This window comes from Gymnodraco acuticeps, unplaced genomic scaffold (assembly GCF_902827175.1).
Source record: "Gymnodraco acuticeps unplaced genomic scaffold, fGymAcu1.1, whole genome shotgun sequence".
NCBI lineage: Eukaryota > Metazoa > Chordata > Actinopteri > Perciformes > Bathydraconidae > Gymnodraco > Gymnodraco acuticeps.
This window is the reverse complement of record NW_022989865.1, coordinates 145,941-158,719: the sequence shown is the minus strand read 5'-3', so window position 1 is coordinate 158,719 and position 12,779 is coordinate 145,941. Positions and strand designations below refer to the sequence as shown.

At 41.2% G+C, this 12,779-nt stretch overlaps 1 protein-coding gene across 1 annotated transcript in view; it reads right to left on the bottom strand.

Moving 5' to 3' along the window:
- The window catches only part of LOC117532442 (cytosolic purine 5'-nucleotidase-like), a 15,037-nt gene extending 3,238 nt beyond the window's left edge, over window positions 1-11,799 (bottom strand). Inside the window, exons 1-15 of the mRNA XM_034195785.1 lie at window positions 11,708-11,799; window positions 10,606-10,713; window positions 9,870-9,908; window positions 8,721-8,794; window positions 4,285-4,402; window positions 4,086-4,181; window positions 3,140-3,231; window positions 2,882-2,939; window positions 1,106-1,199; window positions 975-1,028; window positions 799-882; window positions 595-636; window positions 349-456; window positions 194-260; window positions 54-82 (exon numbers count right to left, since the gene is read on the bottom strand). Of these exons, the coding sequence (XP_034051676.1) occupies window positions 54-82; window positions 194-260; window positions 349-456; window positions 595-636; window positions 799-882; window positions 975-1,028; window positions 1,106-1,199; window positions 2,882-2,939; window positions 3,140-3,231; window positions 4,086-4,181; window positions 4,285-4,402; window positions 8,721-8,794; window positions 9,870-9,908; window positions 10,606-10,706 (1,056 nt within the window). The 5' untranslated portion in view covers window positions 10,707-10,713; window positions 11,708-11,799. The remainder of the gene's footprint in view (window positions 1-53; window positions 83-193; window positions 261-348; window positions 457-594; window positions 637-798; window positions 883-974; window positions 1,029-1,105; window positions 1,200-2,881; window positions 2,940-3,139; window positions 3,232-4,085; window positions 4,182-4,284; window positions 4,403-8,720; window positions 8,795-9,869; window positions 9,909-10,605; window positions 10,714-11,707) is intronic.
- Between the last annotated feature and the right edge of the window lie 980 nt (window positions 11,800-12,779).

Sequence of the window (12,779 nt, the reverse complement as noted above, 5' to 3'; positions counted from 1 at the left end):
TCATCAAGGATGGTATGGCTGGAATTCCAAAGGCTTATTTACCAAATCCGTACAGCTACAGCGTAGTTTTGGCAATGAAAATCTGAAGTCTCCAACAATGCAACATACCATAAACTTAAACTGCATCTATTTTCGAGGTTTAAACTCCACTCCAATATCTGGAATCTTAAAGTAACTTGGATTCTTCATTTACCTCCAGAGTAAACAATCCCTTGCTGCAGGGGCCCTGTGTATGTGCCGATCCTCAGCCGGCCTGTGGTCTGAAGGTAACACACATTGTCACACTCCTATTAATAAACATCATATTTTAGTAGAGTATCTTGTCCATACAGGCTTCTACACACTCACAGTGTCCACTTGCCGCAGCACCGTCCCCTCTCCAAAGAACACAGGCTTGCGGGCGTCCACCAGGATCATGTCGAAGTAGGACTTCCAGGGCCGGTGGGGTGTGCCTGGCTGTACACACATCATAAAGGTAAATCCTGGTACAGTACAGTGTTTTTTATTTCTCTACACTTTTTAATCCTAACACACCCCAGACAGGTGTAACCAAGGTGCTTCATTCAGATTGACAATGCAAATCATTAGTGTTACCTTTGGGCCATGAGGAAAGTCAAAAAGGTAGGTCATAATTTTCTGAAAGAAGACAGGGCAGGGTATTTAATGTCTGAAAACCACCAAGCAATAGAACTTCATGAAAATATGTGGACATGAATCAGTACATCATGACAATATGAGGTTCAACGTTGTGTTTGCTTTAATATATTTGACATATCTGACTGTAAGCTGTCCTCTCACCTCTGTGTATTTGTAATCACTGTTGGTGGCCAGAAACACTTTGGCTACTTCATTCATGCGACTGAGGAGCAGAGGAAGCTTGGGCTGGAGGAGAAACAGAAGCAACATGAGCTGATAAAGTACTACAGCACAAGTGGTGTGTGTATTGTAAGACCTTAATATGCTGCTCTACTTACGTCCTTGGCCACATACTTCTCCAGGTTTTCAACGGTTTTCTCTTTTAAAGACCCCTGGGAAAATAAAAAGCAGTGGGCTGAAGGCAAACAGCCTAGAAACAGGATTCATGTGGAAAAGCAAATTACTCTACCTTCATATGAACCCAGTCCACACCGTCTCGCACGTCCTGGAACATGCTCTTGTAGGACATGAAAAGGTCACCATTTTTGAAGCCAGCCTCACAACTACATTGACAGTTAGAAATAGAAGAAATGTGTGTGTATCATATATTTGTTATCTGTAGCACCATCCTGACTCTATGGGCATTTATAATACCTCAATGTTTAATTAAGCGGGATAAACTCCACATATTAACACCACTTTATGATTTCTGAAGTAAAAAGCTAATGTTGGGCTATAAAGGAACTACAACAGTCACATGACTTCACATCACCACTGCTAAGCTAAAGGTGGCTAATGTTGGGCTATAAAGGAATTACAGCACGGTCACATGACTTTAAATCACCACTGCTCAGCTAAAGGTGGCTAATGTTGGGCTATAAAGGAACTACAGCATGGTCACATGACTTCACATCACCACTGCTAAGCTAAAGGTGGCTAATGTTGGGCTATAAAGGAACTACAACAGTCACATGACTTCACATCACCACTGCTAAGCTAAAGGTGGCTAATGTTGGGCTATAAAGGAATTACAGCACGGTCACATGACTTTAAATCACCACTGCTCAGCTAAAGGTGGCTAATGTTGGGCTATAAAGGAACTACAGCATGGTCACATGACTTCACATCACCACTGCTAAGCTAAAGGTGGCTAATGTTGGGCTATAAAGGAACTACAACAGTCACATAACTTCACATCACCAGTGCTAAGCTAAAGGTGGCTAATGTTGGGCTATAAAGGAACTACAACAGTCACATGACTTCACATCACCACTGCTCAGCTAAAGGTGGCTAATGTTGGGCTATAAAGGAATTACAGCACGGTCACATGACTTCAAATCACCACTGCTCAGCTAAAGGTGGCTAATGTTGGGCTATAAAGGAACTACAGCATGGTCACATGACTTCACATCATCACTGCTAAGCTAAAGGTGGCTAATGTTGGGCTATAAAGGAACTACAGCACGGTCACATGACTTCACATCACCAGTGCTAAGCTAAAGGTGGCTAATGTTGGGCTATAAAGGAACTACAACAGTCACATGACTTCACATCACCACTGCTAAGCTAAAGGTGGCTAATGTTTGGCTATAAAGGAATTACAGCACGGTCACATGACTTCAAATCACCACTGCTCAGCTAAAGGTGGCTAATGTTGGGCTATAAAGGAACTACAGCATGGTCACATGACTTCACATCATCACTGCTAAGCTAAAGGTGGCTAATGTTGGGCTATAAAGGAACTACAGCACGGTCACATGACTTCACATCATCACTGCTAAGCTAAAGGTGGCTAATGTTGGGCTATAAAGGAACTACAGCACGGTCACATGACTTCACATCACCACTGCTAAGCTAAAGGTGGCTAATGTTGGGCTATAAAGGAACTACAGCACGGTCACATGACTTCACATCACCACTGCTAAGCTAAAGGTGGCTAATGTTGGGCTATAAAGGAACTACAGCATGGTCACATGACTTCACATCACCACTGCTAAGCTAAAGGTGGCTAATGTTGGGCTATAAAGGAACTACAGCACGGTCACATGACTTCACATCATCACTGCTAAGCTAAAGGTGGCTAATGTTGGGCTATAAAGGAACTACAGCACGGTCACATGACTTCACATCACCACTGCTAAGCTAAAGGTGGCTAATGTTGGGCTATAAAGGAACTACAGCACGGTCACATGACTTCACATCACCAGTGCTAAGCTAAAGGTGTGCAGAGCTGAGTGTGCAGTACCTGGAGTATCTGGAGCAGTTACTGAAGAAATCCACCAGGCAGGCAAAGAGGTAGGTTTCTGAGCAAGAAGGCAAAGGACTGGAATCAGAGAGACTGACTGAATATGATCATGCTTTCTATATGACAAACCAAGAGTAAGAAGAAAACAGTGAACTCCAGGTTACACACCACAACGTTTCCTTCTTCTTTTTTTCTTTTATTATATTGAAATAAATAAATGTCACTCTGAGACGGCTAAAGGTGTAGAGCAGTTCTCACCAGGTAGGTTGAAGAGTGTGTTAAGGATGTAGAAGCGGTCAGTGTCTCCACGCTGAATGAATTTGTTTGGGTAAATCTCTCTGATGTCTGGTCTTTGCACAGTGACACAAACACACAAATATTACATATATTAGCATGGACATTACATTTCTATGACCCCCCCCCCCCAATGTGTTACTGTTGTTCTGAAGGCTGAACACGGCACACTGTATCAGCAGAGCTACTTCAGACAAGGTTTGAAGTCGGTGAAGGCGGGACTATCTGATCCTGCAAGCACTCTTGCTGAAGACTGCAGTTGTTCTGCAGAGGAGAAGCTCCACACCTCCAGTCCAGATCTCTTCCACACGCTGTGCATTACTCAAAGATATGGTAGGTCGCCCTCAGTTTCTTAATCAGTCAAAATGAAGGACGGCCTTCAGGTTTTTTGGTCATTGTTAGGAAAATGTAGTCAATGTCAGAAAATGTTTGGCTAACCACTGCATGCATTGTGCCCAGAGGATGACTCCCATTTGATGCTCTGACTTTTCCTGTAGCGCCACCACTAGGTTGTAACTTCCACTTAGAGATATTCATGGTGCCTAGATGAATAATCCTAAAATAACGTCAATTTGATGGAATAACATCTGGTCAAATTTTACATTTCTCCAATACTTAGATTTTAGACCAAATATCTGCAAAACTAATGACATTCCCATAAGCCTCAGCAGTGCTTTGTGTTTGGAGCTATTCATCGTAGGGGAATATTATTGTTATTATGGCATAACATTAGCTTGTTAGCATTGTCATTGTTAGCATGTTAGCATGCTGACATTTAGCTCAAAGGTGCATGGCTGCAGACTGTAGTGCTGTTTATGACTCATTTGCATAGAAGAAGGATCTAACTTTGTGAATAAGTGTGTGTTTTTAGAGATGTGGTGTGCAGCTCAGTCAGAGTCGTTGACCTCACCCCCTCAAGAAGTTGAATCCGTGCACACACACCAGGATGTTCCCATATGCATCCACTTTAAGCAGATTGCCATACGTTGTGTCAAACAGCAGACCTCTGGAAGAATGAAGAGGGAAGACAGTGAGAGACAGAAATACCACTTGTGAGAATGCACTGCTGTTCAAATGGATTTCAAAAAGGCAGGGCATTGTGAACCAGCCTGGTGGGGAAGGAGGGGTCGTAGACAAAGTTGAGCAGCTCTTGTGGATAACCAATGTTCACCAGGCGCTCCACCGTCAGGTCGAAGCCTAGCGACTCGTACTCAGGAGATTTATACACTGACAGACAGACAGGGAGACAGGCTCATGTTTACTACACATAAATCACTCTGACGGGACCAAAATACAGCGATTCTACAAAAACAGTCATGCAGCTGTGTATTCCATCATCTTTATTACTTCCAACTTGATTTTCAGGCTGCAGGTCTGCAAAGACTCGCAGCGCTACAGCAGACTCTTTAGAGCCAGGCTTAGTGATGCATTAATGTCCATTGTGGAGATAGGACAATTCGCCTTCCCTTCCAAAGGAATTTGTAAAGTATAAATTATTTTAAAAAAAATATTCTGTTGTTAACTTTTTGAAATGTGTTAAGGCCCTGTCACACTGTCCCGAAATTGACACCCGATGGACACACGATAAAGGAAATGTTCAAATTCGGCTGTGATCGTAGCAACATCGGGCCATTCGTGAGGGCATCTTAAGCCATCGTATGACCGCCGGTGGAGTTTCTCAGGCTCCGGCAGCAACTTCGTGAGCGGCAACTTCGTAAGGCACTCGTGAGGGCATCTTGTCAAATCGTGTCATCTTCGTGTTATCATCGGTGCATTCACCCTCACTCTAATCGGGGCGAATGCCCGATGGCACCGATGATAACAAGATGTCCTCACGATGGCCTTACGAAGGGCACAATTGACACACGAATTCAACACGAAAATGAACCTTCGCAAGGTCCTTCGGCTATTTTTTGGCATGCCAAAGATTTTGCCACCGCTCACGAAGTTGCTGCCGGAGCCTGAGAAACTCCACCGGCAGTCATACGATGGCTTAAGATGCCCTCACGAATGGCCCGATGTTGCTACGATCACAGCCGAATTTGAACATTTCCTTTATCGTGTGTCCATCGGGTTGTTTTATTGCACAACAAAATCATGTAAATATATTATGTAAATAACCCAATTTGTGTTCTGTGAAACTAAAAAGGATATAATATATTATTTTGAAGGACAGTTGACAGGAAGTTGTTGTTGTTATGGAAACAACATTACGGAGAAAACGTAATATTTTCTACATATAACGACGGATAAAGTAAAGAACAAAGTCTGAAGATATCAGTACAGTATCATAGTACTGTAACATAATTGTTTTTGGTACTTTCATTGCAGTTGTATGTCTTAAATGTAATGTAAATGTTGCCTTCGTGTGTGGTTCGGGGCCATCTTCGTGCGAAATTCACAATTCCATATTCGTGTGTCCATCGGGTGTCAATTTCGGGACAGTGTGACAGGGCCTTTAGGGGTAAAATCTCATTTTTTTGTTTTAAGCTTTTTTGCTCCCCACTGATATCAGGACAGCAGGAAGTAATCTTCCGGGACAGATTGAATCACCTGTTTCTCTTGTACCTTGGTCATTAAACCAAGCCCGTTTCAAACCAATGCACCAGCGGTTCAGTGGTTTGGCTAATTTGAAGCAAATTTGAAATTTGAAATTTGAAGCTCGTCCCAAAAAAGTCACCAACTGGATTTAACTGAGCCAATCTGTAGGAGCCTTCCATTGGATATTTACTGCTTTGATTAATATGTTTCAGCTGGCAACAAGTTATTTAACCCCAGCTGTGTCTCACTTCACAACCATGTTGGAAGACATATCCTGTGGTCGTGGAAAGGATGTTAATGAGTTTCAGAAGGATCAAATGATTGGCCTGCATCAAGCAAAGCAAACAACTAAGGGGATTGCTGAAACTACTCAAATCAGGTTAATAACTGTCCAACGCATTATTAAAACCAAATCAATGAATCCAGATTTACCCTTTCACAGAGTGATGGGCGCATCAGGGTAAGAATAGAGGCGGGTGGAGTGATGTGCCCATCATGCCTAGTACAAGTACAAGCAAGTAGGAACAAAAGGAAGTGCTTACACACTAAAATATCCAGATTTATAAAACAGTGCACACGCACGTCCTACGCCGGTTTCCCTTTATAAATCACAATCAACTCGAAATGCGGGCTTCACGTAACGCCCATATTTTCCTATAAATAGTCAAAGACACGCCCCATATTAATACTCATTTAGACTGACTGCATGAAGAAGATCGTAGCAAATGCCGACAGAACAGCTAAAAACCAACATTTCACGCTGACAGATTTTGGTTCTTTTGGGGAAACAAGTCAATCCGATTGTTTGGTGGACGCAGTTTGAAGTTTACAAAGAGATGCAGCATGAAGGTCGGATCCTCACCGAAATAAATAAATAAGTTGTACGAAAAAGTGAATGCTTTGTAAAGGAAATAAAACAGATGTGTGACATCAGCTGTTCAATTGACCAAACACATGTTGTTCTTAGTTTTCATACCTCTTGTGTTTTAGGAGCATCACGTCTTGGCGAGCGGCATTATAATAATTCACTTTATTTGTAAAGTTCCGTTTAAAACAAAATCAATGCTTAACCATTTGAACACATATTTACTGTATATAGTATATAAAACTATGCACTGGTATCTACACGACCTACAGAAATGCAAAACGGCATCAGTTGAAAGTAATTCTGTCTTTCTGTTTCGCGCATCATTTATTAGAATACATTTCATAACATGTAAGAGAGTTTTCAATAACATATCCGTATTTATTTATTTCTCCAAGTTATGTTTTTGTGTGCACTCAGGAGTATCAGACAGGCGTTTGTTTCATCATTTTAAGATTGGCTTTTACCCATTTCTGTAAATGTATTCTTCATATATGATGCAGAGAGATTTATGGTATTGTTTTACATGTTTCTCTCCATCCTTCCTTCGGTCAATGCTGTCGCAGTTTCTCATGTCTCCCGTCTCTGTGCGTACGCATGGGTCAGAGTGTCCGTGGAGGACCACTGATCTGTCAAGTTAGTTTTTTATAAATCACAGAGATTGCTCAGGAACTGGCGTACGCCATCCTTTGATCGTACGCTGCGTTTATAAATGAGGCCCCAGAACACAGCCCCGTTGAGTCTTTGGGGTTTTGCTGGAGAAGACTTTGTGCAGCGGTGTAGCTCTCCCAATCAATACCAGATCTTGGCGGAAAATGAATGCAACTCTGGACAGATATACATTTTGTGACGTTGCAGACGCTTATCGAAACGATGCCACAGCGACTGCGTGCCGTACTCAAAGTGCATCTTCTTTTTGAGACGGGACCTGCAGGTTTCTTGGTGTTCTGAGAATCTTTATGGTTTTTTCACTTATAAGTCATTTTGGATCACAGCTTAATTAAATGAAATATAATAAATTGGTATCAGCTTCTAAAAACGTGTTTCTGACCCTCTTTGCCACCCCAGACCCCTCCCCCCTCATGGGTGTTGTGTGTGGAATAACTGCCAGGAATATCCTGACACAGCTGGGGGGGGGGGGTAGGAGGGAGCAGCTTGGGTTGCAGTGTGTGCTCCAGTGAACTCAAGGACTATGTTTACACACCCATCCGGCAGATTAGCATTTTTGCAGCAAATATTAAAGAAGAAAAAAGACTTGTGTGAAACTGAGACGGTGCCATGGAGATGATGGATACTTTAAGAGTGCTCAACTCAACCCAGTCTCACGGCATTTCGTGTTATAGTCACGAAATTAATTTAATCTATTGATTCGTGTTCACCAACACGATTTTCCCCTTTTTTTCGTGTCACACATTCGTGTCAACGATTTTAAAAGCAACGTATTTCTATTGGTAGTATGTTTCGTGCCTGCACCACGTCTTTTTGTCCGGTCAGGTCTTGGAAGACTGGAAGCTGTGGGGTTCATAAAAACATTTTCTTACTCAATATATTACCCTAAGCCTAACCCTTTTATTTTAAATTGTATAATGTCGGAGTTTTGTTGCCGTCCGTGAGGAAAGAAATGGGGCTCAGAGCCTCAGAATACTGACATCTGTATTTGTTGTCATCTTTTTTTCCTTCTAATTTGTTATTATTGACATTGCTGAATGTTGGTTAGAGCAATACGTAGCTTGAAGGCCGAAGCTGAGAATAAACTTCCAGGGAAACAAAGTCCTGGTCACATGAAGCTGGTTTAAATGTTGCTTGTGTTTCACGTGAAAGTGTATACAAAAGGATTATTTATAGGCAGCCCATTGGGAATTGGTAGAATAAGAAAGTGCTCCTGCAGTTTTGCAAGTTAAAATGTTACACAAAAAATGAGTGATGTAAGTGAACCAAAGTATCCCCAGCCATTAAAAGTAAGAGAGGACTAATAGGGCTGTATGGAGGGTATCCCATGCCCACTAATAGGGCTGTATGGAGGGTATCCCATGCCCTCAGTCACTGAGGACATGGGGCAGACAATCGGCAGCAGGACATTGAGGCTCTCCATGCAGCAGCTGTGGCTCTTCACTCTGACCTTTATCAGACTGCACTCACCTGCCAGAGTGTAATCCATGTCAAACCCAAAGCACTTGATCTTCTCCATGGCCAAGCTTCGATTGACAAACACTCTGGAAAGGGAGAACAATGTTGGGTCAAACAATGCACGGCTTACTTCTAATTCATGTTTTTTAGAGCTACAGAAGAAAAGAAAAAGCAGCACTGCACGCACTCCCTTGAGGTCAGTCTTGATATTCATGGCAGATTGTGAGTGACCTTACCACGAGTCACTCAAATACAACTTAACAACCACAACACCAACAGACATGCAATCCTGCAGGTTATTTAAAGTGATCAGAGCATCTGAAGTGAAACTCTCAGGCCTGCCAACTTCTTCTCAGATGGAGAGCTGCTGTGGTTTCTGCTGAGTCATGTTGTCAGATCTAAAAGCACTGTCATCAAGGTTGCTGTCACAATGTTCCACATGGAACTGAACATCACCTCAACATTTGTGATTCCCTCTACAAGAATACGTTCCTTCCTGATGTGTGTGGACCCACATTCATGTCTGAATGGCTCTGATACGGTACTAACTAAATAAGTGAATAAACAAAGCTTTTTACTAAGAAGCTGCAGTAACTTTCGTCATTCTTATTGATAAACATACAATACAGAGTTGTTGACATTGTTCTTTAAAAAGAAGACCAACGTTATTTATCAATTAGTAGAATAGTTGACATTTTTGGCTTAAAGGCATACATTTCTCAAAACATAGGTTTCCTATCCAGCCTTAACCACCTGACCCTAACTATCAATCTATAGATGTTAAGCCTAAACCTGCAGACATACAGAAATGATAATGTATATATGTATTTCCCATTTGCTCTTTTTATCTTCATCATTTTCATAGAATGTGTGCTCAACAGTTACTCTCACAGAAACCCCCCCTCACTGCTGAGTGTACAGTCAGACATACAGTATGATCTGTGACTCTGATCAGACATTATCGACAGTAACAGATGAGCATTAAAGCAGATGCAGGAACAAGGGCAATGCTACAGGAAACCACACTGAGAGCCACCTGCTGCCTCCACAGGGGTCAGGGTGGATGGAATCCAATGAGTCGGATGGAAAACCATTTGACATCATGGAAGAGTCATTGAGTCAGTAATGGCAGTTTGCTTCAACAACAGAAGGATGGCATACCTTGTTGCAGGATGGGTTTGAGTCTGATCCCTTGGAAAGCTTTGTAATAGAGAATACATGGAGTATTACCACTGAGGTCATGCTGCATGGCCATGGTCGGCTGTTTTTGTCAGAGAATAAAGTATTTTCTACTACAATTCAGTACCCAGTACACTTCGTTTATTTCCAGAGGTGGAAGAACACTGCTTTTCAGCCTGGTATTACGTTTCCCTGTTCATTATTTTAAACTTTTATAATATCACATGTCGTTGCAAGTGAAACAAATGGCTCGGTCATGGGTGCATGGTACATGGATATAACCGCATGGGGAAAACTGTTGCAAAACTGCGGATCATCTTTTAAGAGAGGAACAGATTTTTGGTCAGATGGTAAAAGTCATAATTTAATATCCCTAAATCTAACCAAAACATTATTTCTGCAAGTGAGCGGATTGAGATCTGGAGAGTGACGAGTCGGATTGAGACATGTCATAAATAGTTAGAATCTGAGGTTTCTGAAATAGCGGATGAGATGTGACTGATTTGGTTTGCACGCCCACTAAATGTTTCAGAACTTCATAGAGTGTACTCGCCCACACTTTATTACAATCACAAAGATACATTCGACCGTAATAAAGAGTAAGGAGACATTTTATGATGATAAGATAACTAACCTGTTTAATACCAAGAGATGTATCACACACACACACACACACACACACACACACACACACACACACACACACACACACACACACCTTTGGTGAGCTTCCCGGCGGTACTTCTTCATGGCCACACCGTCCATGTTGGCAGGGAGCTCAGCGTGGTTCTGCAGACGGTCGCTCCATGAAGTCGTCATCTTGATTCTGAGAGGAGAGGAGCTGATGATAAACCTCATGCAGGATGATTGGTTAACCCAGTGTCCTCTCAGACAGGGAGCTGATCAGACCTTCTGCTCTCTAAACAGAACTCATGTACCACGGTATCCTGACCCAGACTGCTGCACTCAGGTAGGCTGCCTTGGTCAACCAGAGGTACAAGAAGTACTCAGATCTTGTACTTGAGTAAAAACGAGTGTACGAATACTTTATATACTTTTACATTTAAAATTATGCTCAAGTAAAAGTACATAGTACTGGCATGAAAATCTATATTTAAGTACTCATTTTTCAAGTATGGCCCATATCAGATTTAAAAATATGACATGTATGTATTCTAATCATTAATGCATGAATGTCAATGTTGCACTTGGTAAAGGTAGAGGATTTAAAATACTTGATATTCTGCTGAGTAGCTTATCCTATAATAATACATTATGACTTATTTGTTGATTTATATTCTGTATTATAAATAAAAAATGTAGGAGTAAAGAGTAAAACATTGCCTCCAAACTGTAGTAAAGTAAAAGTAGCATAAAGTTAAAAATAACAAAGTGAAGTATAAGTACTTGAAAAGTGTACTCAAGTACACACTCGAGTAAATGTACTTCTTGTGTACTTCCCACTGTGTAAAACTAAAGCAGAACAACTAAAGTATGAATGTGATCAAGTCGAACATGGTATAAATGATTATTTATTACATGTGGTTGCTTTATTGGTGCAGTGTTCTGTATAAGACTACCAGGGTCCTGTGCTTCAGAATGCTTCTTCCTACCCACACCGGAAACATATGTAATACATCAGAATAAAGGCTAAGCTAAAGTTAGCTATGTGTAAGTAACGTTAGTTTCATCAGCTCGCTGTTAGTTTAGCAGCTTTTAACTCCACCCGTTAGTGAGTCAGTGTTTGAGAGAGCCCGTTAATCTGTCACAGCTCTCAGACTGAGGCCAAGCATTTACTGCAGACACACAACACCACTCACCGTGACCGTCCACTTCTGCGTGCCTTCTTCTTTCTCTCCACCTTACCATGGACGGCTACCCGATTGGTCCTCAGCTACGTACGGCAACCCAAGTAGAACAGTTGACACACAGCGGCGTTTCGCAAAGAAGAAAACAAACCCGACCATCAATCTGAACGAGAGATACATTATTACAACGTTATTTCCCAGATTATTTGAGAACTCCTTTAAGTGGGCTGAGTACATTTTAAGAATAAGTGAGACATTTATTTAACTTCTGTTTGACAGCTATCACACTGGAGAAATAAGAAACTGTAAATGTATGCAATCATTTGTGGCATTAATCATTCATATCTAATTCTTAACTGTGAATGGTTTTCATTTATTAGCAATGGCCAAACTTTCTCTGTTGAGATTCCTGAAAAGGGAAATTACATAAAATATTTTCCATAAAAAAGGTGATTCAAGAACAAAATCCCCATTTTGTCAGCAGCTGTTCTCACTGTAAACATCGCGTCGCGATTAAAGCCGTTAGTAAACAGCATTCACACTAATAAGAACTATAGTAATAAGATGATTAAAGAAAAGAATAACTAGTGGAATGCTGTTTACATTCGCACTAACACAACGTATACAAAAAAGAAATGCCATTAAAGATTTTGAAGTATTATTTTTTAATCCAAGAGATGCTGTTACGAAAGGTTACGGCATTTCCTGTTTCTGTCGGAGTGAGGGGAGTTTTATCTCAGAATAATCGATCTGAGAGTGATCTGATCGGAAGCAACTGTGACAAATAATCCAACTGAAACCGGCATGGTCAATGACAATGTTTTAAAAATGCGCTTATCCAGACAAGCCCGGTTTGGATACTTTACGGGCAGAAGAAACATTTCTATTAAAGAAAAAATTACACATTTCTGTCTTTTTATGCCTTTATTAGCTACCAACTTGAATTTTTATTAAAAATTAATTTAATTTTTTTTAAATTATTAGCGACAATCATGTATTGCGTTACAATTAAATGTAAAAAATAAATAAAATAATAATCATCTGAGGCCTGGAGCACCCCCTGCGATCTTCGGTGCACCCCCCA